Genomic DNA, 26,874 nt, shown 5'->3' on the forward strand with positions numbered 1-26,874 from the left:
GTTAGGACATAGCTGTGATTCATCTAGGTTTTCCCTAGGCCTGTTGGGAGACCACTCAAAACGACTAGAAGGTTATTAACTAGTATTCTTAAGGTCTGTCGTTTCAGACATAGCCTTTCTGGACTTACAATATAACTCTTGTTGATTGACAAACCCTTCACCAAAATTCATTAAAAACACATCTGTTATGTATGTGTCTGGAGTACTGTGGTGTGACATAAAATGGCAATATTCTCCACAAGGCAAAATTTTCTAGAAATGGCTACATGTACTTCATGTAGCATTTATTTCAATTAAAATATCTATATGAGAAATTCATTTTCATCTCTGAAAATTTATATAATTTCATTTCCTACAAACCATTGTTAGGAGTAACGTTGACCATTACCTCTGATTTGCAAATGAGGAACTAAAGAGCTACTGACTTGCTCAATGTTTTGATTTCCACTTGAAATCAAAAGCTTACCATCAATATAGCTTCTTCAATGTTGAACCCTTTTATAAAACTGGGCTACTTATTAGCACCGTGCTTCTGACATACACAAAGATGCAAAACAAAAGCCCATGAAACTTGTAGCTGTCATGACTATAAGGCTGACACTCACTTATTAAATATTGTCTTGTGAAACAAAGATTTCTCTTTTTTGGTTGTGCTGGGTCTTTGATGCTGTGTGTGGGCTTCTTCCAGTTGCAGTACACTGTCTTCTCAGTGCAGTCGCTTCTCTCGTGGCGCACGGGCTCTAGGCGCAAGGTCTTCAGTGGTTGCAGCACGTGGGCTCAGTAGTAGCAGCATCTTTGGTGTTCTATGTCCTGGTTTATACTTCACTCCTACTGACATTTTATTTTTTCTCCTCTTGTTTTTCCTTTATACACCCTCGTTCTTCACTATAAAATCATTTTGTATTGTCTTTTTAAAACATCACTTTAGATTACTTTAAAAACAAATCAGGGTCTAGATTAATAATGATTTTCTTCCACATTCTAGAAATGCAAACTAAGTTAGGGACAGTTTTTTTCTTCCTAAAGAGACAGAAGGAAAGTTTGTTCACCTAATTTTAAAGCTTTGAACACAAAAGATAGCTTTACTTATATGACAAAAACAGAAAGGTAGGAGAAAAATAGAAGAGGGTCCAAAAAGGCAAGAGAAACACATTAAGTGGGATTCTTAAACTGGTCCATCTAATTATCGCCTTCCGAAAGGCTAAATTTCAGATTAATGGTTCACAACTCTCACTTTTCAGGTATAATTATCAAAATACTAATTATCAAATGCTACATAACATAAAGAGCCCCAAATTCTCGACCTAAAGTAGAGAAATCACAGAACTGTCAAAATACAAAGAAAATATTTTTATTTGTATAACAAATATCCTAAGAAATGATGACATAATAAAATTAACATAGTTGAAGTATGTCAAGACACAAATAGGTATGAAATGCTATTAATGATTAATCTTTCTTTCTCATCCAACCTCCCATCAATTATTTTACAGAGTATCTTGGGTATATTTCTGACTGAATCATAAGCATGATGTATCCAGGTGATTCAATTATGAACTCTTTGAAAGAATGGGTCCTTCCATTAGTCCTCATTGACTTTCTTTTTTTTCTTTTTCTTCTTTTTCTCTGGACTCTGAAAATAATAAACAAGAAGGCTTTTGAAAGAGCTGGAAATGTACAAGTGACTAAAAATAACTTTTCTTTATAAAAAGCAGTCTATTTTATTTCCCTTGAAAACAAGCCTGGAAGAAAGACTAAAATCCAAAAATCACCTCCGTGATTTGTAGCAAATGATATTCTCTTCCATTTCAGACCAAACCCATTTTGTAACAAGATTCTAGGTTTGGGAAGCGGCTTTTTATAACATGGGGGTTCCAAACACAATAGTGAGTTTTTTAATTGTTTCTCTTTAATGAAACCACTTTTAAAAACAGTTTTTAAAAAACTACCTGTTCATTTCTAACACACAGAGTAGAATAAAATATGGAAACTCTGCCCATGTCAATAAAATACTAATAATTAAAAACAAACATACAGCAACTGCTGTGCTGGTGCATGGCTCTTCTTCAGAAAGTGGTTCTTCCTTAACGTGTTTCTTCTTGTCCTTTTTCTTCTTCTTCTTCACAGATGTTTCCTGTTCTTCTACAACTTGTACTCCTTCTTCTTCTGTGTCTTCTACATCTTCTACTACTTCTTCTTCAACTGAACAAGTATAAAAATACTACAATTAACATTGTATCAGTATCAGGCTCCTCTCCCTTCAAACCCCTCTGAGAATGTTTTTTCCCAACATTGTAGTCAACTCTCCAATGTTTGTTACATATAATTTTATAGCGGTAAATGTCCTTCAAATATTTACCTAGTATAGTAGTACTAACAATAAATGATAGTAAGCAATTTAATACCTCTGTACACCCAACCTCCTCATTCTTTTTAAAATTTAGTAATGTCTATCTCCTTTGACTGTTTCTAGGGTTTGATGATTTAACACATGAAAATTTATGCAAAATGCTTAGCATAAATGCTTAGCACATTAAAATAAGGACTCATAATGGGTAGCTATCATTAGAAATTCACTGACCAAGCAGTTATTTAGTACCTACTATATGCTAGGGCTTGTTCTAGACAACTGGAGATACAGCAAGGAATAGCACAGACAAAAATTCTTGCCCTTACAAACCCTTTATTTTACTAGGAAATAGACCAAAAAAGAGAAAAAAGGTACACCATAAAATATTTTATGTAGTAAACAGTCTAACGGATAAAAGCAAACAAAGAAAGGAGCACAAATGAAGGCAATTCCTATGGACATTTTATACAGGGTAGCTAGGCAAATACCTAAAAAAGGAAGTGAATGATTCATCTATATTGAGGGAAAATATCCCACATTAAGAGAAGACCAAATACTAAGATTCTTTTAGGAGAGAAGGGAAGTTGGCAGGTTCATGGAATAGCAAGGCAGCTAGTGTGGCTGGAGCAGAGCGACCAAAGGAACAGAATTAGATGAGAAGGCAACGGGAGTGCCACTGCAGCTAAGAATGGCAGTGATGGGTATGATAAATGGTTAGGTGCTAGAAATACTTTCCAAGTAGAATTAAGAGGATGTGCTACCAGAATACACTTGGGTTATAACACAAGTCAATGTTAAAGGCCAAAGCAACCAGGATTCCCATTTATAAAACAGAGAATATCATGTAGAAATGGATTGGGAGTGGCAAAGATCCAGGAAGGTTAAGTTTGAAACGCTTAATGAATATTACAAGTCAAGATTCAAATCTACTAATGGGCTTACAGTTCTTTTTGTTGAGTAACGAAAATGAAACATAGGAGTTAAATAACTTGCTTATGTTTTCTTCACTCAGTGCAGAGCAGAAGTCCACATTTGCTGATAGTGCTTTTTGACCCCTAAGCTATTTAGAAACTAAAAGTTAAATTGGTAATTGCTTTAATGCTAAGCACTCAACACAAGTGCAGCTAATAAATGGGGGAATTTACTTATCAACTTAAGTGAGCCTAGTTCACTGGGGAGCACTTATTAACTATTATTCTGATGGTAGGCTATCCAGTTATTACTCTAGTTCTTTTCATGTAACACAAACAATGAAGTACTGCTGCATCAATTCTATGCTCAACAAAAATATTTCAGCTACTAATTTAGAAACCACATACCTTGTTTTCTTCTCTGTTAAGCTGACTCTCAAAATAGTTCACGTTAGAAATTAAAGTTTTGATACACTTAATATAATCCTATATATTCACAGAGATGCTTTTCCCATTTCTCTTATGATATATGATAAATTTAACAATATTCTAACTCCCTAGAGAAGATGGTTATTAGAATTAGCTTCCAATATGGTGGTTTCATAATCAAGTTCTATGGTATGCACTTTCCCCATTTTTCTTTATATATTTTTAATCGAAGGATAATTGCTTTACAATATTGGTTTGATTTCTGCCACACATCAACATGAACTAGCCGTAAGTGTGCATATACCCCTCCCACGTCCTGCCCCTCTAGGTTGTTACAGAGCCCAGTTTGAGTTCCCTGAGTCATACAGAATTCTGTACTTCTTATGCAACAGGAATAGAAATGACATTAACAAAATTCAAACTAACCTTTAATTTTAACCTTGGCCTTTTTGGCCTTCTTTTCAATAACTTCATCCTCTTTGTCTACTTGTTCAATCTTGCGTTTTTTAGAATAGGTTGGTAATGTGGAGTCACCAGAAGGATCGTAAGTCTTCACTTCACTGAAAGAGCCACAGAATCTTAGAAAATCTTTACAAATGCTTATAATCAAATTAATTCTAAAGAGATTTAAAGGAAACGGTCATTAGGTAATACATGAGCATACCACACTTTCATTTTAGTGACTTCAGGGAAGATTATGTAAGTTAAGTCTCCAAAAGGTAAAGAGATGTCTACCTATTTTCTAGGGAGGTCAGTCACATTTCACGAGAAGTGAACTAAATGAATTCTGATTTAGTAATCAATGTAGTAACTATAGCACAGGAGAAATATTCAATTAAAAAAGAAAAATGTAAGAAATCTCTTTAAACCAAATGATTATACTAGAAAGTAAAAACTGAACCAAGTCAAGTTTTAGGACACTGGGCAATTCACTGAAAACAAAAAAAAGCCCTGAATCAAGTTTAATACAGAATAATACTCCATTCACAAGATTACAAGAGGCAGAGGAATAAGAAGGGATCCATATAGATAAAGATTCCCTAAAACCAAGATACCTGCTTTTGTTCTAACAAGGTAGAAAGAAATAATTAAGGCTCTTGACACAGTTTTCAAATTGTTACCCATGTTCTATTTGCTTCACCACCACCTACTTCATCAGTTTTGAACATTTTAAATAAGAACAAAAACACTTCTCCCAACAAATATCTTTTTTTATAATTTCATAGTGAGGTCTGAATACTTATGCTTCTTAGCTGCTTTTAGACTTTTGTCTTCTGACTCTTTTTAAGCAAAAATTATTCATACATGCTTCCCCCAAATGCACTCAACTTACCTTTTATGTTCATATTTTTCTGCTTTTGCTAACGCTTTTCCTGTCCCACTTATTTTCCTTATCTAAGAAAAGAAAAATTATTAATGTTTTATAAGGGATAATCTCTTTATAATATATACATTAGTATGTCAATAATTTATTTTTTTGGCTGCTCTGGGTCTTTGTTGCTACATATAGGCTACTGTCCAGCTGCAGTGTGGGCTACTCATTGCAGTGGCTTCTTTTGTTGTGGCTCTGCCGTGAGATTTATCTCACGGCATGTGGATTGTCCCGGACCAGGGATCAAATCCATGTCCCCTGCACTGGCAGGTCGATCTTAATTAACCACTAGACCACAGCCACATACTAGGGAAACTCTTTTAACAGTAAGCAGAAATAGAATGTATTAATATTAGACATAATAAAATGTATCATAAAGTAAAACTGACTAGCAGGTAAAATGAAAATGTACATAAGCTACAGTTTATTAATTTTTGATAGGTAACATTTCTACAATGTGCAGAACATGATTCTTACCCCTCTATCTTCCAACGTTCTCAACCTGGCTTCTAGTTTCGCTCTGTTCTCAACTCCCATTGCAGAACTGGAATCCTCACCAAAAGCATCATACCGGATAGCCAAAACAGTCTTGGCTGCCAGCATCCGAGAAATCTAACAAAGAACTTGAAGTCAGATACATTCAAACTATACTCCAAGTTGAGATGTAAAAAAAATCACTCAGTTTATTCATGAAAACACTACAGCTCAATCATTGACTTTACGAGTCACTCTAGGATTTTTTAAAAGTCAGGAATTACAAATCTATTTATTGTAAACCATATTTAAGCCGTTCACCTCCTATTAGAACCTCTGCCACCATGTGATGGCTAACTGAAAAGATCTTGCCAATAGTTCATGTCTAAAACTAGCTCAAGCCATTTTCCCATCTTTTCGTTTTTACTATGTGATATTAGACCTACATTATGAGGTCATCCACAGTTAAGTATTGCCCCCTTTTAAGCTAAATAACATTTCATTTTACTGAATTTTCATTTTATTTCTTTCATCACTCTACTCTAAATTTTATAAAATTTCTGTTAAACTAGGTATGTATAAAAGCTTGAAAGTACTTTTAAGCGTCAGATTCCTCCTCTGTAAAACAGACACTAACAACTTATAGGGCTATTAAAAGCATCCACCAAAGGCCTATCCAGTGTTTAGCACAGTGTATGTGACATCATTTTAAAACGGGTCATGAATGTTGATGTTAAATTGATTTCCTGCCACACAGAAAACTTCTGATGGGCCACACCCTACCCCCCCACCAATGAATGGGAGTCTGGAAAAGTACTAAAACAGCAAACACTTTATCTTCTAACCTTTTCTTTCAGTGTACACTAGAGTTTAAAGAATTCACAATTCTCTATTTGATGAAAAAGAAACAACAAAGATTTATTGACCACTATAGAATAAGATCAAAATCATTTGGAGGAAAAAAAGGCCTGCGCCAGGAAAATTGTAACTCACCTTTCCTTTGTGTTTGGGGCTCGTCTGGCCTACAAGTGAAGCATGATAAATGAGACCATACTTTGGGGTATCTCGTCTAGACTTGAGGGCTCTGAAGAGTGCCTTTTCTGCTCCAAGAATCTGAACTGTAGAAGCTGCATGTTTGGCCAAATTCAAAAGAGAACCTTCAAAATAAAAGTAGTAACTTTGAGGAAAGTTCTTCCAAATACAAAAGACCTAGAGTCTAAGTATTATAGCCAAAGAGTATATAAAAATCAGATATAATATAGGATTTTACAGTTTGGAATTAGCCCAAATTCCTGATACTTCAGCATTTGTGATTTATCCATTAACACCACAAGCAGAGGTCTGTGATGAATGTCTATGGCAAACTGAAGCTTATCTGTTTAATCATACGTATCTGCCTGAAGAGATGGTATCACTACCTCACATTTCAGTAGCATACCATGGGAGAGTTCAAAGTTTATGTATTCACAGACATCATCCAATATAGCCCTTATTTTTCTGAGACTTATTTTAGACATGAAATATTCTACTCCTTTAAATATTAAAATAATAGGTAAATGAAAAACTCATTATTAAGGCATCTCAGTAAAACGATGTGATAAATTCATGCTGAGGAGATATAAACACAATCAATAATCAGGCATCAAAAGCTGTTGCTTTGCCAGATATGCTGCACAGATTTTCTGTCAGAGAATATCAATATTAATAGTCGCTCAACCACTAGATACATGTTTAAAATTCAAGAAACGTATATTTCTATTAATCCCTGCAACTCTTCCTGCTACTCATTTAGCTACATCTATGAAATTTCAGATGTAGACAACAAAACCAGCCCAGATGAGCAACCTAGAAGCTGAGGAGATGTGAATGTCCTATTTTTCTGATTAATGATGCAGGTAAAAGAAGTACTCTAGTTTAAACACTTTGATGTAAATAAATTATCTATCAATGGTATATACAGGCACACTCGAGATATAGTGGATTTCGTTCCAGATCACCACGATAAAGCAAGTGTTGCAATAAATGAAGTAAACGAATTTTTGTTTCCCAGTGCATATTGAAGCTGTATGTTATGGGTACTCTACTTAGTATGAAATAGCACTGTCTGGAAAAACAATGTACATACCTCAATTTAAAAATGCTTTACTGTTAAAAACATGTTAAACACCATCTGAACCTTCAGCAAGTTGTAGTAGTAACATCAAAGATCACTGACCAAAGACCAACATTACAAATCTAAGAATGGAAAAGTTAGAAATATTGTGGGAATCACCAAAATACGGCAGAGTCATGAAGTGAGCAAGTCGTGTTGGAAAAATGATGCCAATGGACTTGTTCTACACAGGGCTAACACAAACTATGAATTTAAAAAAGAGTTATCTGTGAAGCACAGTAAAATGAGGTAAACCTGATTTCATCCTCCTGTATTCATCCAATTCTTCAATTAACCAAAACAAACTTCTGACAATGGACCACAAGTGTCTCAGAAGAGGTAGTGACTAAAGATGCCTTCACTATCCGAAAGGAAATCAGGCATACAAATAAAAATCATCATCGAACACTTGGTCCTTAGTCCTCGCACATACACCATTCACTTCTACTTATTACCCAGATTTATCTTTAAACTCCAGTTTAAAAGAAAATAAGATCCTACCTAGAAAACAACTCTCAATACCCATGTTTACAAATTATATTAAAATCATCACCTGCATGAGCAATAAGCCGTGCTCCAACTAATTCCCCAACCATGACTGTAACATTGGGTGCAATGGCCATCATTCGATTTTGCAGATATTCATAAAGCTGGGTTCTATATTCAGAGATTTCAATCACCTAGTTTAAGAAACAAAATGAGTAAGTCATAAATAGTTTAAGAATAAAAGCAGTATAAAATTCACATGTCTAAAACATCAGAGCCCCAAATTATCACAGAGCAGTTAGTTGTACAATCCCAGGAAAATTAACCATTCCTTACCTCAGTTTTCTATAAAAAGGCTGTTGTGAAATTTTAATATTTAAAAATTAGACAATATATGTAAACCTAATACACTGCTTAAAAATGTTAATCAACATTTGTTAAAAAAAAAACCAAAACTCGAAAGGCTAGACATTTGTGTCATCCTCTGTGATTGTCATATAGCTATCTTCAAATGAGGGGTAAAAATTACAGGCTATAAACATTCAGATACTGCTAATAATAGAAATCAACTAGACAGTACTCCTTTAACCTCATTTTAGGATATATTTCTCCCTGCAAGTATATAAGTCAAGACGGCATCAGATGAGGTAGTGACTGAACACCTTCATATTTATTTATCAGGTGAACAATACATTTAAAAATCATCACTGCCATCAGAAATTACAGAGCTGGTACCACCACCACGAGTTTCCCTATGTGCATAGTGTACCTGAGTGCAAAGGTGCAGAATATTGCAAATATCTTCTTCAGAAACTTCGGTTCCCATAGATATCTCTGCAGCCGCTTTCACTTCTGCTTCAACCTCCTCTGGCAATAATTCAGAAAGTTGAGCTGAGGCATAATTCTTTCTGTCGCCTATGGAATGTTTGCAGAGGATGAGGGAGAATCACTCTTCAGTAAATTACATAAAATCCACCAAAGAGTCAAAAGAAAAAGTAGAGATAAGCCAATGAAAGGGATGCCTGAACAAAACAAAAAGCAAACAAGTTTGACCAAGTAACTTTACACATGTAAGGGCTTGATTTTAGAGATTAAAGTAATTCATTTTATGAACAGTCCTAAGGTTCCTCTACTAGTATTATTATTATAGTAATAGTATACAATTTAATATTAACAGTATAGATAGCAATACTATTTTTAAAATTAATCACCATTAATGTATTTCAGGAAATTTCCCAGTCCCACAGTTGTCCTTATTAATGGCAACTTCAGTGAGACACATTCACCGTAAGAAGCCAGTTGAGGGGAGTGGGGAGCAGATAAATTGGGATCGACATATACACACTATGATATATAAAACAGATTACTGATAAGAACCTGTTACATAGCACAGGAAACTACTTAATACTCTGGAATGACCTACATGGAAAAAGTCTAAAGAGTGGAGAGACATATATATATATATATAACTGATTCACTGTGCTGTACAGTAAAAAGTAACACAATGAGTGTGTGTGCTTAGTCACATCCTTTGTGACCCTATGGACTGTAGCCTGCCAGGCTCCTCTGTCCATGGAATTTTCCAAGCAAGAATACTAGAGTGGGTTGCCATTTCCTCCTCCAGGGTATCTTCCTTGCCCAGGGATTCAAACCAGGTCTCCTGTGTTTCTTGCACTGGCAGACAAGATTCTTTACCACTGAGCCACCTATACTCCAAAATTTTTTTTTAAAAAGAAGCCCAAGAAAAACCAAATTAGAGAACTATGTCCTCTACTGTGCAGGCCACTGAAACCAAATTTTGTTTTTGAAATCTAGCAGATGTTAATATGGATATACTCCTCAAACATACAAGACTAAAAACTCTGGGAAGAGAATTAAAAAACCAGTAACTCATGTTTTAGAATTTAAATAAATCACTATTTTCAATACCTTAAAGGATAAAGTTACTCACCAACTTTCTGTAAACACTTGCAGTATGTCAAATTATCCGAAATAATTTTTCCTAACTCAGGGAAATGCCAGCCATACCATTCTCTACACCGCATAATGTAGTTGTTTAGTTCTTTATCTAAGTCATCTAACAGGGCTGCAGTAGATTAAAATGAAAAAGAAAACAAGAACTTAAAAGGGTTTTTAAAAAACTTGTGACGAAATAGCCCATCATCCCAAACAGAAACTCTGCACCCATGAAACAATTTAGTCATTTTCACCACTCCAGCCTCTGCTGATCTCTTTTATTCCCTCTATGAATTTGCCTATTCTAAGTACCTCATAAGGGGAATCACACAATATTTGTCTTCTTGCAAGTAGTCTATTTTACCTAGCACAGTGTTTTCAAAATTCATCTATGCTGTACCGTGTATTAGAACTTGTAAGGATAAATAATATGCCATTGTATGCATATACCACTTTGTTTATCCCTCCGTCTGTTAATAGGTATCTGGACTGCTTCTACCTTTAGCTGAATCACGATGCTATGAACACAGCTGCATAAGTAACTGAGTAACTCCTTTCAGTTTTGGGGGCATACACACCTGGAAATACAATTGCTATTTAAAGAAATGTTTAAAATTGGAAACTGTTGAGACTTTGATGTCCAAAAATCACTGAATGATTTATTACATATATAAAGCAAAAAATACCCCACACCCATATCTTAAGGTTTTATCATTTTTCATGGAAAAATATTAGTCAATCAGCTTACATTAATAGTGTAGCGTAATTCCTATTATCCCCAAGTAGTCAAATTATAATTAGTTTTCCCGTTTTCTATTCTGCATTTCCCAATTTACTTACTAAACTTCTAGCTGGTCTTTTTCTTCCTCAACAATCATAAAAGATACAATTTTAATAAGAGGAAAAAACCACAATGAAGAGACAGGTTAGACCTCACATGTCCTATACTCACAAATTGCCTGAACAATCATGGTGTCCACTTTATCAGCACTAAATTTCAATCTGTATCGGGACAAGCTGGGGAGAAGGGAGAAAAATATAAATTACTAAAACAGCATCTAAGAAAAGCATTTAATTAACATCTTAAAAAGAAACAAAAAAACTTTTACCCAAACCCCTCTTCTGGAGCTACATTATTTTTTCTACATGGGAAAAATCAGCTAAACAAGAATATAACATTCAAGATCCCAAAGCACACATTTAGAAAGAAAACAATACATCTGTCTCGTTACAACCGACGTTTCTGTAACACAAATTCATTTATGATGACAAATAGGATAATATCATGTAGTCCAAGTCATACCGGTTCATATGACACAATTTGTGCAGCATTCTTAATGCTTTACGCCACCAGTGAGAAAACTACAGCAGTTTCTTCTCTTCATAAACATCCAAAGAGAAGAAAGCCATGGAACAATAATATCGTACATATGGGTTTTCTTAATCCTGGCACTATTAACAGAGGCCTGATTACTTGTTGTGGGGGCTATTCTGGGCACTGTCTGATGTGCAAACAACATCCCCAGCCTCAGCCCAACTTGCCACCTATCTTCTGAGGGATATCTGACTGCCTCAGATGAGAGCGACTACTGTGCACAAGGCCAATTAATCTTAATTTGGATCCTAACTCAATTTAGCTATTTGTTCTCTCTTAGGAATGTTTATTAAAAAGTTTTTCCTGACTCTTGCGCATTTTGCTCATTTATAAAACTCACTTTAATCCTTTCATTAATCTATGCTCATATTTTATTTATTCAAAGGCAAAGGCCTTTGTTTATGTAGTATTTCTCTTTTTTTTTAAAGTATTTTTATTTGGCTGCTCTAGGTCTTAGTTGTGGCATGCAGGATCTAGTTCTCTCACCTGGGATCAAACCAAGGCCCCTGCATTAGGAGCACAGTCTTAGCCACAGGACCACCAAGAAAGTCTCGTTAGTATTTCTTTAATATAAACTTGTCATATATATTGTCTTTAATATAAACTTTGTTTTTCTCTTTTGGCAGCACGTGGGAATTTACTTTCTTGACCAGGAATCAAACCTATCCCCTGTGCAGTGAAACGTGGAGGGAAGTTCCAACATGTCTTTTTAACTGTTAACATTTCTTTCGGGTTACAAAGTTACATAGGCTTTGAGTCTTTTACCCACAGTCTTTTTATTTCACAAACCCTAGTACTGTAGTGAAATTTCACTGAATGCCATGTTTTTCAGGAAGACATATATCACAGAAATGCCTGTTCTAATGACCTCTTGTTAAACATGATAGGTTAACATGTTTCTCTTTGCCTCAAGAAAAATCTGAATAAAAGTCAGAGTAAAACAACAAACACACACAAAGCAGAAGAGAAAGATCATTAGCAGATGAGAAAGTTCAGGGAGATGCCAAGTAGATGGAGTAGCAAATGATTTAGAAGATGTAAAACGGGGAGGGGGTGGGGGGCGCGCCGGCAGCGGGAAGCCCAAGAATCGCAGCATCTAACGCTGGAGAGGTAGAGTGCGCCATCACGAGGTTTAGAGCCCAGACAATGAAGCCAAACTGCCTGGGTTGAAATAATGGCTTCATCACTTACCAGCTATTATGACTTTATACATCAATTTCCTCATCTGTTAAATGAGGATGCTATAACTACGTTCCTCTTTAGATTCTTGAGGATTACATTAGTATTTGTAACATGCTATATAATTATTAAGTAAAAATAAGATGACTATCTTCCAGTAAATCTCACCTGTGTGCCAACCCAAGACACATAGCTGTCATTTCACGTGGTTCTACCCCAGGGATTAATCCATCCATCTGTGAACGGATTCCTCTCATAAGTTCATTAACAACAGGACTGTGGATACAACTGAGATTCAGTTTTTCCTATATGAACAAGAACATCTGTATTAAATACAGAAAACTTCTCCTAAATATTAAAATAGCATTGATTTAAACATATACATTTCTCAGTTTCATAAAAGCAGTTTTGGGTATGTGTGTGGGAAGACCACTTGAACATACTGTTGGTGGAGGTCAAAACTGGCATAAGCTTCTAGAAAGGCAGCCTGTGTACATGAATCAAAAGCAATAAATAGATCTGGGTCTCAGGTCCTTTCCCTACAGTCAGGGTCCCTGAGGAACTTTCAAAATATGCACTAATGTATGTAAGTACAAATACACATAAATCTTTATATACCTCATACAAACAGAATGAATCTGTCTTGCAAGCCTTCATTTTTTTCACTTTGTAGGGTATTTGCTAACTCCATACAAATCTACAGTTGTATTTCATCAAATGCAAACGACAGGCATGCAAAATTGTAAATGCTACATCACATTTAAAAGAAACAAATATTTAGTATTTACACAGGAGATATTCAGTTTAAGTTTTTCAAATGGAGAAACTGAAAAGGAGAAAAAGATACTCATAATCCCACTAAGGCAGCAATGTGCCCTCCTATATGCCTTACTACGTGTATGTTTTTTATGCTAAAGCTTTATGTTTTTAACAGAAAAATATGAAGATGAGATTGATAGTACAGAAACTTTATTACGTGACAGTATTAGAAATCACCTACCTAAACAAATACTAAGTTCACAATTCTACCTTAAAAAAATAAAAAAACCCTCAAATCTTGTCACCAGTTTGCTACCTTCAAATACCTACAAGGAATTAATCCTTACTTCAAGAATGAGGGGACTATAAATCAACTATACTTCAATTAAAATAAGAAAAAAGAATGAGAGGTATGTTTGTGTGCTTGCACTGTAAGACCTACTGTAACTACTGAAAATCAAACCATCACAACTGGCTTCTAAACTGTCCTGCTTTTCAAGTTTTGGGGCCTACCTATCCACTCTTTCTTTCCATTCTTACTTTATGTTTAATTTTTAGCAACTCTACCTCCAGTAAAGTGTTCTAATAAACATATACACTAAAAAAGATATGAGTCCATTTGTATTGAAAGGAAAAAAGTCCCTAAACAAAAATATGGCAGGATATATAGAGTGTTTTATCTGAGGTATTACTTATATATCCTTAGTTTTAACAACCACATGGAAAACCAATTATTACATAGTATGGGGGGGCGGGAATCAAGAATTCAATCCTGAGAAATTACAAAACACAATTCATCACAAAGGCCAGGCTTTTTCATTCATTACAAAGGTCAGCTCTGATTAGAAGGCTAAAGAAAACTGTAACTTTACCTTTATAACCCCTCCTAGTTTAGCATCAGCCACAGCCAAGGGTTCATGGGCTTCTTTAACTATTTTCTTCAGAACTTTCTTCAATTGCTTATTGATTTTGCCTTCCATTAGAGCTGTGAATGCTTGTTAGGAAGAAAAACAAAAGAGCTAACTCAAAACTTTATCTTCAAAGTTCATGATCTTATTTAAATATTTTATAAATAAAGCCAAAAAGACAACATACTTCAAAAGCTGAATTTAACATTACTTCTGAAATGAAATGATAAAGATTACAAACTTCACAATCTCATCTGATCTTCCCACCCTCATTTGCACTGAGAACCAGGAGTTAAACCAGATCCAGCATTCCTTCCCTGTACATCACTTAATCCCTGTGAGCTCAGAATTATACGTTAGAAACAATCTGTTCTGTAATAGCAAATAGATTCACTCCCCTATGTCACTATTGGAGAAGGCAATGGCACCCCACTCCAGTACTCTTGCCTGGAAAATCCCATGGATGGAGGAGCCTGGTGGGCTACAGTCCATGGAGTTGCTAAGAGTCTGACACGGCTGAGCAACTTCACTTTCACTTTTCACTTTCATGCACTGGAGAAGGAAATGGTAACCCACTCCAGTGTTCTTGCCTTGAGAATCCCAGGGACGGGGGAGCATGGTGGGCTGCCATCTATGGGGTCGCACAGAGTCGGACACAATTGAGGTGACTTAGCAGCAGCAGCAGCAGCATGCCACTGGGCATCAATTGATCTGATGTTCTGGATTGTGAAATATCATAAAAATCCTGTGACGACTGGTAAAAAGGAATTTATTCATTTTGAAGGTTCTGCCACATTGTAAGCATGCCTAAGTGGAGGTCTTATCTTTGCCAATCCTTGATCCAAATGTGCCAACAGGCCTCTACTACTAATCAATGTCCAGTGATTGGGGAATTACTACTGAGGGCAGCCAATTTGATTTGGAGACTGTTTTCATTTTTGGCAAGCTCTAAATGTGCTACTTTTAACTCTCATCCTCCTTTCTTAGACCTGTACTGAGATTCTCTGGACCCACATCTCTTCTGGTATCTATCTGGGTTTTGGCCAAATTTAAAGTATGACTGACAGAAAGTCTGTCACAATTTCTAAAAGGTCAGGCAGTTTGTGCTTAATCAGCCAGGTACTTGTTCTTTCCTCCTGACCAAATTTCCATTCATTTGAATTTCAAATCCATTTCATCTGGTATCTGGAAGATGAAAGGCGAGGACAAAAGGGATCTAGCTGTCACACACACCTCACAAAGAGGTCTTTACAAATAAGCCAAGATTCAAACTACTTCTGTTGAGTTCTAACAATTTACATATTGTGAAACACTGACCCCTTTCTAATTTACATTTCTCTAATAACTGAAATCTTTCCTTACAAGTGTTTAATCTTTTATAATTAAAAATTTTTATTCAATGTCCTCCCTCTAGCTCTCAATCTTCCCTATCATTTACTTTCACACTTTAACCTAACCTAGTGCTCTCCTTTAAGATTTCTTAAAAGTAAAAAATTTCTACTCTAGATCCTATTCTAACATTCACGATTATTTATCTTCCCTGTATCAAAAACCCTGTTAATCACTCTTCATAATATGTAGATGGTATATGGTATATGTAGATGGTATACAAAGATGGTGACAGGGATAAGGGGAAGCTGAATCTTTCCCTTTCTCTATTAGGCACTCTTCAGCATCGCTCAGCATCTTTCCCTTCATCCAAATTTAGGCTGGCCCCAAATTTTACTGTGGCTGTTTGTAAGACATGAAACTTCAAAGTGTGACCAAGACTAAAAATAAACCTTGCCATGCAAATAGCACATTTTAGCTTCTGAGACCAATATAAAACTGACATCACACCCCAGACTCATCCTTAGGCTACAAGTTTTAAATGTATACCCTGACACCTACAATCACTCAGTTTCAGTTCTGTAATATCAAAACTGCCTTTTAACAAGGAGTGGAAAGTTAATTCCCAGGAAGGATTGTTCTAATAATAAGGTGATCAAGTTCAACTTTCTGGTAAAAATAGATGGGAAAAGTCATTTTAAGTTTCTAAGACCAGATTCCTGGCGGAGCTCACTACTTTCATTCATTTACCCAAAAATATTTATGTGCTAGGGATTTGACAGTGAACAACACAGCCTTTACCCTCATGGAATGTAGACTGAGAGAGTATGGGACTGATTTTAAATTCTCATCTAGCATGACATTTTCTCCATTTATTAACATTATTTTAAGGAATACCAAAAGCTCAGTATGAGTTCAGTTCAGTCACTCAGTCATGTTCGACTCTTTGCGACCCCATGAAGCGCAGCACACCAGACCTCTCTATCCATCACCAACATGCAGGAGTCTACCCAAACCCGTGTCCATTGATTTGGTGATGTCACCCAGCCATCTCATCCTCTGTCGTCCCCTTTTCCTCCTGCCCTCAGTCTTTCCCAGCATCAGGTTCTTCTCAAATGAGTCAGTATGAGATAACCTCTCAATCCCTGGTTGGGGAACTAAGATCCCACAATTGTGCGGTGCTCCCTCTTACCAAGGGCACTTGAGATCAGAGCTACAGCCCTTTACAACTCCAGGAGGAGTTATTCAAATCAGTCTATACGAATAATGCTCCCCAGAGTTGAAGAATAGCTAACACAATTTCACTTGGGACACTACCAAAATTCTACCCATACTTATTTTTAAAACTGTGATGAAGAGAACTATCTTAAAAAAATTTTTTTTAATTTACATTTTTAAATTTTTCCCCAGGCCAAAATGACCATATTTATGCTCTATGGCTCTATGAGGCTTTAATGAATTGATCTATGCAGTCCTAGAACTATTTTAAAAATTGGCCCTACTGTTGACTCCTCCTTCCTCCGCTTACCCCTCTGCCAAGGTTGGGGTAGTCCATTGATATGCCAACATTATTTAATTAGACTCCTAATTTTCACTATATAAGGGAATTACCCTTGTCTTGTGGGGTGAACAAAAATTATTTGGATCAGTCAAATGAATTTTAGGGCTCAACTGTTAGCCATATTCTTCCTTATGATCCTTCATTTTCAAAATATACCACCAAGTAGTTAGCTGACTTGAGTACAGAATTCAAGCAACTGAAAAATTCATGATAAGTTTTATATTCAATCTTCCTGTTTTCCCCAGCATTAAAAGAACATTAGAAAACCAAGTGCTGGGCTTCCTCGGTGGTTCAGTGGTGAAGAATCCTCCTGCCAAATGCAAGGGACAAAGGTTCGATACCCGGTCTGGGAAAATCCTACGTGCCGACGGCATCTAAGTCTCTTTACCACAACTACTGAAGCCCATGTGCCCTAGAGACTGTTCTTAAATAAGCACAACAAAGAATAGCCCCTACTCGCTGCAGTGCAGCAACAAACACCCAGCACAGCCAAAAAGAAAATCAAGTGCCTACTGCCTAGCCTACTTAGTAAACGCTACTCTGTATCTGCTGTCTCATCACTAGGACTAGTTGAAAGATGTAACAGTCATCACCCATTCTTCTAATTCATAAAAAAAAAATCATGCCCTTTTAGGGAAACTCTTATGTATGCTTCTAAAAACAAAAACCCACAATGCGCCCCCTCACCTCTTTAGTTTTCTTAAATCTTTTAATAATATTGTGGGGTTTTTTTTTGAACTCTAAAAATGTATATACCTGGAGAGCTGCCTTACTATTTCAACTCCAAATCCTAGCTATTCTCAACTTTACTACTGAATTTAAAAAATCAGAGACCCGTGGACTTGACATTACCTTGATCCCTTGTAGAATAGCTTTTACTGAACTGTGCTTCAGCATTACGCTGTTGGGTTTCCACAGGGAGATCAACTTAACCACTTCTCACCTCTCATCACATGTAGGGGAAAAACCAGCCCTATAGTAAAAAAAGCTAACTCAATGTTGTCTCAGTGGTAGTGACGAATTTGAGTTAGATCACTTAAATTCAGTTTCAAAAAGAATGCATCATTGACAACATTGAATAAGATTAACTTAGGCAACTAAAGCAAACAATTTCTTAATAACAAATTACCAGTATTTAAAAAACAAAAGCGCTAGTCTTTGATTTTACCTGCCAATGCCTCTGCTGTATCCTGAAATTTCTCAAAATGTTTCAGCTTTACTCTAGAATTAAGGGAAAAAAAAAATGTTATGAGGGCACACTGATTTTGCAAATGCCATATATTTAGGAGAAGAGGTAGTGGACTGCTTCCAAGGCATACACCAATAAAAGAAACTTTCCTGCCACTGCATATTGCTGCAAAGGTAGACACTTCATAAAATGACCAATTTCTCTAAATGCTAGGCTAGTAACATTCAGAGGAACTATTACAGGTATTACAGGCTTTGGAAATGGCAACCCACTCCAGTACTCTGGAGAGGAGCCTGGTAGGCTACAGTCCACGGGGTCGCAGAGTCGGACACGACTGAGCAACTTCACTTTCCTTTCCTTTCCTTTAGAACAGCAGAAAAGTATGCCACCGTATCTAAACAGGAAAGATGTTGAAGCTTCAACATAATCTCTGCTGCTTAAAGCTAGACACAGATGCCTTTTACTATACAGGATAGAAAAGGTGTAAGGGTCCCTCTTAGTTTGAGAATCTCATGACACTGATTTGTCCATCTAGTCCAAGTGCCATGAAAAAACAACTCACTGTTAGATCTAAATTTTGCTAACCTCACTTCCCCTCCTCCTCTCTATTCACTTACGTGCAAGGCAACACTGTTTTATATCGAAACAAATACATTGTTAACCCATTGTTGTCTCAGTGGTAGTGACGAATATTTGAGTTAGATCATGCAAATTCAGGTCCAACAAGAATACATCATTGACAACAATGAATCGGGTTACTCAAACAACTAAACCATATAGCCCTTTAAAAGGGAAAACCAAAACCAGTCTTCCACTGAGTCTAAAGCAGTATTATCTTCAGCAATACTGTTCCCTTACCTAGTCGGGGAGCATCCTAGTGGCACCTCAAATGCACACTTAACAATACAAAGATTTTTAAGAAGAAAGCAGTTATTTCACCTTATTCCACCTCACCTCACCACCAATTTCACTCATCTGAAGTGGCATCTATTCATATCTCTATATTTGCATAAACACATATATTGCTGTACAACACATACAAAAATGCAATCATGTTATATGCATTACTCTGAAGTAGTTTTCCAGTATACCATGTTTCTGTAATAGTTTAGTATGACATCTCTTTGGGTTCAATACTCTTTAGCAAGGTTAAGTAGTTTCCTTCGATTCTAGTGAGTTTTTATTAGCATTAGCAGATAAATTATCAAATATGCTTTGGCATTCAAGGACACAATCAAGAGATTAGTTAGGTCCTTACTAAGGACCACGTTCACCAAATGGGCTATTTTACAAGGTGATTCACAGGTGGTGAAACTGCCTTCTTGACTCTACCTTGAGGAAAAGCCAGCTTTCTCCCCCACCACTCATTTCTTAATCTGGGTATGAAGGTTATCATACTCTATTTTCTTGTCCAGAGACCTTGGGGAACACAAGTCTGTCTTTCTAGGATTTATTAGCTAGTTATTTAACCACTTCAGGGTGAGTTAGGAAATATTAGCCAAGAAGAGTAAATACACTAAGTTCAAAAATATCTGAATATCACTAAGAGAATCTGTAAGTTAAATCTATTAGCAGTCCATGCTTTCTTCGTTTTTGGCCACATCTTGTGGCTTGTGGGATCTTAGTTCCCCAACCAGGGACTGAACCTGGGTCCTTGGCAGTGAGTGCTGAGTCCTAACCACTGAACTACCAGGAAATTCCCACAGCCCACGCTTTTGACAATTATTACTTTAAAGTGTATACTTAATTCACAATCAATTTACAGTTTAAAACATCTTACAAAATAGTGATTTTTGGGTGCTTCCAATCTCATCTGCAATTAACACAAATTAATTGAGACAGCCTATGTTCCAGATAAAGAATCTAATAATTAGGCTCATACCACTGTTACTCCTGAAGCTGAGTTCAAAAAGTTATGGATATATTATATGAATATGGAGGACACACAAACTCGCAGAACAAGGCAAAAACAAAAACAAACACCTCTAAATGTTAACTGTTAAGTTCTTAGTTTCATGAAGACTTACATTTTATTTGCTTTCTCTGGAGTTTCAAATTCTTTCCATAAACTATCAACTTCTTGAAGCTTCTTTTCATTTAAAACCTGCAAATAAATGGATGGAATTTAAATTGAGTTGGATATTTGTTAAAAACTTTCTATTTTTAGAGAGCCCCTCGACCCCTTCACAAAGCCTATCATATTCACAAATCAAAAAAAAAAAAAAAAAATTTGCCTACTCTCTACAGAAGATTTGTTATTTATTGCTATGATCTCCCTAATATGAAATTACTAAGGATTTCTCTAAAACTTAGATACTATTAGTTCTAAGACACATTCTGACGTAAGAAATTTTAACATGGGAAGGGGGAAAAGGGGCACTTTTACCTATGAAACACAGTCATTAACATTTAGGTATATATTCCTCAAGACTTTTTGACTGTTTATGCTACATTTTATTAACATGTACTTTCGGGAATCATGCTATACACTTAACATATCATGGACGTAATTCTAGGTTTTAACAAGAATTGCACCGTATGAATATAACATCATTTATAAATGATGTTTATACATACCCTTTATGTATTTGTATACGTATACATGTATTTCTATAGGACAAATTACTGAAAGTGGAGTTAAACAATCATATAAGAAATGCATGTTGACAGACGTATTGTCAAAATGCCTTCAAGAGCTTCTAACAGTTTCACTTAAATCAAGAATGAATGTAAGTTATCTTCCTCACCAATAGTAGGTGAGAAGTCAACTGTTCAAATATAAGCTAAGGTAGTATCAGTCCTAAAATGCAGTTCCCCCATATTTATATAACACCTCGAAACTGGGATGTCTTACAACTGATAGCAGGTCAGATTAATCAGCAGTGTAAAATAATGGCATATTATATTTGGTGAAATACAGTATTATAAATATATATATATTTTGCATGTGTTGTTTTATAGAAAGTTAGCTGATCAATGAAAAATTATGCTTTACTGCTAAACTACATTTCATCAAATCCTTAATATCACAGAACATTTATAGAGTAAGACGTATTTCCCAGTTATAGCCTTATACATATTTAATGATAAAACATCAAGAAATTTTCTGTCAGAGTGGCAAGATGGTTTTAAGGATTTGCATTGTTTAAATTTAACCCCCAACAGAGCCAAATCAAATATATTTACAGAACTGGAAAAACAGGAATCAGAGTAATGAAGTAGTAAATGCAAACCACACTTTCATATTAAAAAATAACGAGCTATGAACTGTTCTATTTTTGTCATGAAAACTTTAGAACCCAAAGACATTTTATCAAATCTCAAGAAAGCACTGAAACTTGTAATTAAAGTTATTTTTTTGAAATAATTCACAGAATAATTGTGGTTTTTCGAAAATAGTTCACTCAGAATGTGATCAACCATACCCAAAGGCCAATGATTGCTGAGAGGATATGTACCACCAAATAGGGGATATGACTCATGAGTAAAACTCACCTTTTTTCTAGTTGAAAAGCAAGTATATTTGAAAATAATATTTGGATAAAAAAACTGACATATTTAAGAGATATTATCAGTATTCACTAAGTTAAAGCACCAAAGGAAATGTAATGAAATCATGACCACTGAAAGGTCTTCAAACAAAACCTTGGTTACAGTTATGTTCCCATTTGTGGGCAACATATTGAAACAAACATGAAGTCTGAACAAAAATAAAATAAGGCTACATTTTCTGTTATACAACTGTCTCAAACTTTTAATCCTTCATTTTCAGACAAGGAAATCTGAAATATTAGTATGCAAAATTCATTTAGAGTTTATCATTTTGAATTAAGATGGAATGAATAGCTTAGCTATTGTTACCACTAAAATCTTTAGCACTGCTGTTATACTGTTAACTATTTTACTATAAAAAGCACTATATGTACTTATTTACATTTACAAAAGTGAGTTACACAGTATGTAATTATAGTCAATAAAGCTGGAAAAATATATTGCTTAGTAATCATGTTGTATAGGAACTTTGGTATTCACGTAAGAAAAACTTTGAGCTCTCAAAAAATAAAGGAACACACCACACTATGCTACACAGCAGCACTGTACAATGTGACTGATGAATCAGAATTAAAAATTCCATCTCCCCAGCTTTACCAGTCACATTTCAAGTGCTACGTAGCTGAATCGAAGAAGGAAATGGCAACCCACTCCAGTATTCTTGCCTGGAGAATCCCATGGACAGAGGAGCCTGGCAGGCCATGGTCCACAGGGTCGCAGAGAGTTGGACATGACTGAAGCAACTAAATATGCACGCACCCACACAGCTGTATGCAACTACTGGCTACCACACTGGGAAGCACAGCCAGGAAAGATCTGGGATAGTGAAGGATTGGGATAGTAAGGCTTAAGAATGCTGAGTCTTCTGCGTGCCACGAGACATAAGGAACAAGGCTTGAGTTTTTGCAATGATCTACAAATAATAATTCTTTTAGGTATTGTCTCTGCATTTATATATAACTTCATTAAGGAGTAACAATGTTTTAAAGTTTTAAATTCTTTTTGAACCACTGTGTATATATGGATAAAATGTATTCCTTAAAAAACAAAAGTCTGAAAAAATGTTCTTAAAGGATTCTCATTCAAGGATGAATTTTAGGCAACCAATATATTAATAATTTTATACTCCAGCATTTTGAAAGATCATAGGAAAGGGAGCTAACAACTTTGTATTGCATATTTACACACAGATATTTCATATACAGTAAGATTCACCCCTTTAAGGTGTACAATTTACTTTCTAGGAATTTTCACAAAATTGTGCAACCATCACTTATCCAGAATATTCTGGAAGTCTATTTTATTCAGAATCAATAACTGCTACTAATACTGAATATTTATAAATGAAGCATATTTCAATATATTCAAGCCTTTAGTTATTTCTAATATTGGGTTACATTATAGAAAAACTTTTTTAACAATTCTGAACAAAAAAACTTGCACATAAACATTAAAAACTGCAATGGAATACTCAAGAGTTAGTTTTATGGAGAGTTCTCTTTATTAACAGAAATCAACAATTCATCATATGACTTTACACTTTATGACCCAGATCTAGAAACCACACAATTGCTAAGCCGATTCCGCCCCACCATTAGAGGCAACTACTAACAGTGCAAAGTTACCCTCCCCTCTTAGCATCCAGATCACGACAGTACACATTAACATCAATTTAGATGAAATTCATCCACAGACACTGACTCAAAATACAATAGACTATGTTGGCTAAGAAAATTTGGGGGCACGTGCAGATCTCTAAGAATTTAGAAAAGACTGCAGGAAGCTGGGGAAAAGCTTAATAGAGCTGTTGACAGGCTCTAAGGCACTTTAGTCTCTTAAAATTGCTAATATTACCATCTCAGACAACAATAATGAGAGGAAAAATAAGCAAAATCAGCTTTGGGTTAATTATCTTATTGGTTTTCTTAAAAATAACAAACATTTACTTTAACATGCAAACAGAAGTATATTTTCAAATGTCAAAAGAATCTTGGAAAAATAAAACGAAAACGTCCCCAAGTATTTTGGTATGTATCCTTCCAGACTCTCTGCACCCACACCACACAGTTTTAAAATTCATAACTAGAATCATACCACATATTTTATCTAGCACTTCTTTTGCCTTGTCCGTACATATGAACATTTTTTTTCCTTTGCTATATTCCTAGAGCTCGAGTGCCAGGCACGTGGGTGACACCTGATTTACCTCATTCTTCCTAACATCTCAACAGCATTGTACTATATGCACGTCCCACTGTTCAATTATTTCCTTGCTGATGAACTGAAAGTTAACCTTCCTTATTAAAACAGCGAACTCAAATTGGTTACCTCCAGCTCAGATTTCTTCTCTGGGCTTCAAACTTGAAAGGACCATTGTTATTTCCAAGTTTAACAGACAGCGAAAGCTTCACATAGCCCAAACTGGAATTCTATTATCCTCCCCTCTCCCAGCTCCCAAATCCCTAAAACTTTTCTTTCCTTCCCTACCTCCACACACCCAACTTTTTAAACGCAAATCTCGCATACTTTAAAATCCGTCAGCCAATCCTGTCAGTTCTACCTCCTTTTCTGCGTAAAGAAACTTCATTAACAAAGTTTAGATGAGGTCCTTTCTCTGTTAAAACCTTCCAATCATTCCTCAAAACTCTCAGAACAAAATCTAAACTAGGAATCATAACCGGTAAAATTCTAACACGGATCTTGCTCGCCTAACTGGGCCAAAACCTTTTACCGAACCCGACGCCCCCAACAGCGCGGCCACGTGTTCACTGAAACATGCGCCTCCCAGGCCCAAAGTTTTCCCCTTTCTTTCAGAGCAGGGGGAGAGAAAAGACATCCACGCAATCCTGAACACTGTCGTCCTCTCCTACAGCTTTCCCTCTCATCTGCTGCCCAACATCCGCCTTCCCCCTCCAAGAGCTCAATCTCCCACCGACCTTAAAGATGGCGTAGCCGACGGACGTTTCGAACAGCACCAGCATGGTGAGGACGGGTCAGGGCGCTGCGCGGCTCGCCGCGAGCTCTCCTACCAGTGAAAAAAGACCAAATCTATGGTCCCCAAAGGCCCGTAAGGCCGTGGCCGGCCAAAGACCAGCCTTCCCGCAAAGAAGCAAACCACGTTGCCTAAACGTTCCACACCACACTACAAGCAGAACGCCCGAACGGGAGAGTTCCCCGCTAAGGCCTCTGGGACATGACCTCACTTCCGCCAGATGACGTACCACTTAGAGCGCCCTGACTTCCGGTATGTTCCCGCCACAGAGACTCACAAAAAAACCGCGAGATTTCTTCCGAATAAAACGAGCTTTAGCTGCTGCCAAGTCGCTTCAGTCGTGTCCGTCTCTGTGCGACCCCATAGACGGCAGCCCACCAGGCTCCCCCGTCCCTGGGATTCTCCAAGCAAGAACACTGGAGTGGGTTGCCATTTGCTTCTCCAATGCATGAAAGTGAAAAGTGAAACTGAAGCCGCCCAGTCGTGTCCGATTCTTCGCGACCCCATGGACTGCAGCCTACTAGGCTCCTCCGTCCATGGGATTTTCCAGACAAGAGTACTGGAGTGGGGTGCCATTGCCTTCTCCATTTACACTGTTAGGCTCAGGGAACTCTGAAAGCGAAAAACTTCGCTTCTGATTACTGATTTTTGAACTCCCATATATGATGTATTTTACCTTGAGAGAAATGCGGAGCTGTCTCCTGTGTTTGCCTTAAGCAACTGGAATTTGGGAAATGCTAGCCACTAGACTTTACTCCCCGATCGCCCTGCCTTGATGTGAAGTCCTCAGAGTGCCATGACTGTCAATTTATCTGGAAATGCTCGTAACCGTAATCTAATCTGGCCAAACTGATTTTTATAACCTAAATGTTGTTCAAATATATGTAGGCCATTCCCATTTTTGCTGCAAGGACTCTAGTATGCTTAGACTTTATGTCCCTATTTTAGTATAATTTGCTTTTCTGGGTCTTTTCAGTCTTGGTACCTCCTTTATTCCACCAGTGTGGCTTCCAATAGGAATAAAATTTCCTTCCCCGCTTCCCAGGCCCTGTAGGCAGATTGCTTATAAATGTTCAGTTGCAACATGTTGAAAGGTTTTCCAGTAGTCATGTTTGGATGTCAGAGTTGGACTACGAAGAAAGCTGAGCGCCGAAGAATTGATGCTTTTGAACTGTGGTGTTGGAGAAGACTCTTGCGAGTCCCTTGGACTGCAAGGAAATCCAACAAGACCATCCTAAAGGAGATCAGTTCTGAATATTCATTAGGAGGATCTTCCTGACCCAGGAATCGAACCAGGGTCTCCTGAATCGCAGGCGGATTCTTTACCAACTGAGCTACCAGGAAAGCTCATTCTAGTAAGAAGAAACAGAAAATACATAAATATCTAGTGTAGTAGATAATATAGATAGTACAGAGGAAAAGCAGGAGAGAAGTAGATGTTTTAGGATAGTCAGGAAAGGCTTCATTAAGAAGATTACATTTGAATAAATAAAGACACATAGAGGAAAAGAGGCAAACAGAACAGCATATTCAAAGTCACCAAGGCAGGAGGGTGCCTGGTATATTCTCAGAACAGTAGGACCAATATTGGAGTGACTCCAAATGACCTAATGAATTAGAATTCTTATCAGTGTACCAATTAGTATATTTGTTGGTTTTCAGTGCTTGTCATATGATATAGTCTTCATAAGAAACTTGGGCAGTAGATACTCTTATTGTAACCATCATTTTCCTTCTCAGAAAAGTTAAGTAATCCAACCCAAGTTTTTCCCTTATCATACCCATGGGCCTTATGTAAATCAAATGCATCTGTTTCAGTTGAGTTCCTGTCTAGGTCCATTCTAGGGTTTCGTGAACACTGAGACATAAACTTTGGAGACTACTCTATCCAGAGAACACA

At 36.6% G+C, this 26,874-nt stretch overlaps 1 protein-coding gene and 4 non-coding genes across 7 annotated transcripts; all 5 read right to left on the minus strand.

Annotated features, from left to right (window-relative positions):
• Positions 1–1,335: 1,335 nt before the first annotated feature.
• On the minus strand, positions 1,336–25,167 carry NOP58 (NOP58 ribonucleoprotein). 3 transcript variants are annotated; one of them, XM_014480973.2, is made up of 15 exons: positions 24,919–25,167; positions 20,458–20,534; positions 18,410–18,462; positions 14,316–14,437; positions 12,853–12,989; positions 11,083–11,147; positions 10,126–10,260; positions 8,944–9,089; positions 8,242–8,368; positions 6,530–6,693; positions 5,540–5,674; positions 5,024–5,085; positions 4,117–4,250; positions 2,036–2,202; positions 1,336–1,633 (listed from the first exon to the last, which is right to left on the minus strand). In XM_014480973.2, the coding sequence occupies exons 1-15, from the start codon at positions 24,961–24,963 to the stop codon at positions 1,583–1,585; spliced, it is 1,620 nt and encodes a 539-aa protein (XP_014336459.2). In that variant the 5' UTR covers positions 24,964–25,167; the 3' UTR covers positions 1,336–1,582. The 3 variants fall into 3 exon arrangements, with proteins under 3 accessions (XP_014336459.2, XP_070244179.1, XP_070244175.1); XM_070388078.1 differs by lacking the exon at positions 24,919–25,167 and adding an exon at positions 18,094–18,214 and having other exon boundaries at positions 20,458–20,540; XM_070388074.1 differs by lacking the exon at positions 18,410–18,462.
• Positions 8,014–8,097, minus strand: LOC138985049 (small nucleolar RNA SNORD11). Its single transcript, XR_011462286.1, has one exon. It is a non-coding gene; the product is annotated as a small nucleolar RNA SNORD11 (small nucleolar RNA).
• On the minus strand, positions 8,805–8,890 carry LOC138985051 (small nucleolar RNA SNORD11B). The gene has a single exon (XR_011462288.1). It is a non-coding gene; the product is annotated as a small nucleolar RNA SNORD11B (small nucleolar RNA).
• LOC138985033 (small nucleolar RNA SNORD70) lies at positions 18,234–18,320 on the minus strand. Its single transcript, XR_011462271.1, has one exon. It is a non-coding gene; the product is annotated as a small nucleolar RNA SNORD70 (small nucleolar RNA).
• LOC138985034 (small nucleolar RNA SNORD70) lies at positions 19,092–19,180 on the minus strand. Its single transcript, XR_011462272.1, has one exon. It is a non-coding gene; the product is annotated as a small nucleolar RNA SNORD70 (small nucleolar RNA).
• Positions 25,168–26,874: the final 1,707 nt, after the last annotated feature.

This window comes from Bos mutus, chromosome 2, assembly GCF_027580195.1.
Source record: "Bos mutus isolate GX-2022 chromosome 2, NWIPB_WYAK_1.1, whole genome shotgun sequence".
Lineage (NCBI taxonomy): Eukaryota > Metazoa > Chordata > Mammalia > Artiodactyla > Bovidae > Bos > Bos mutus.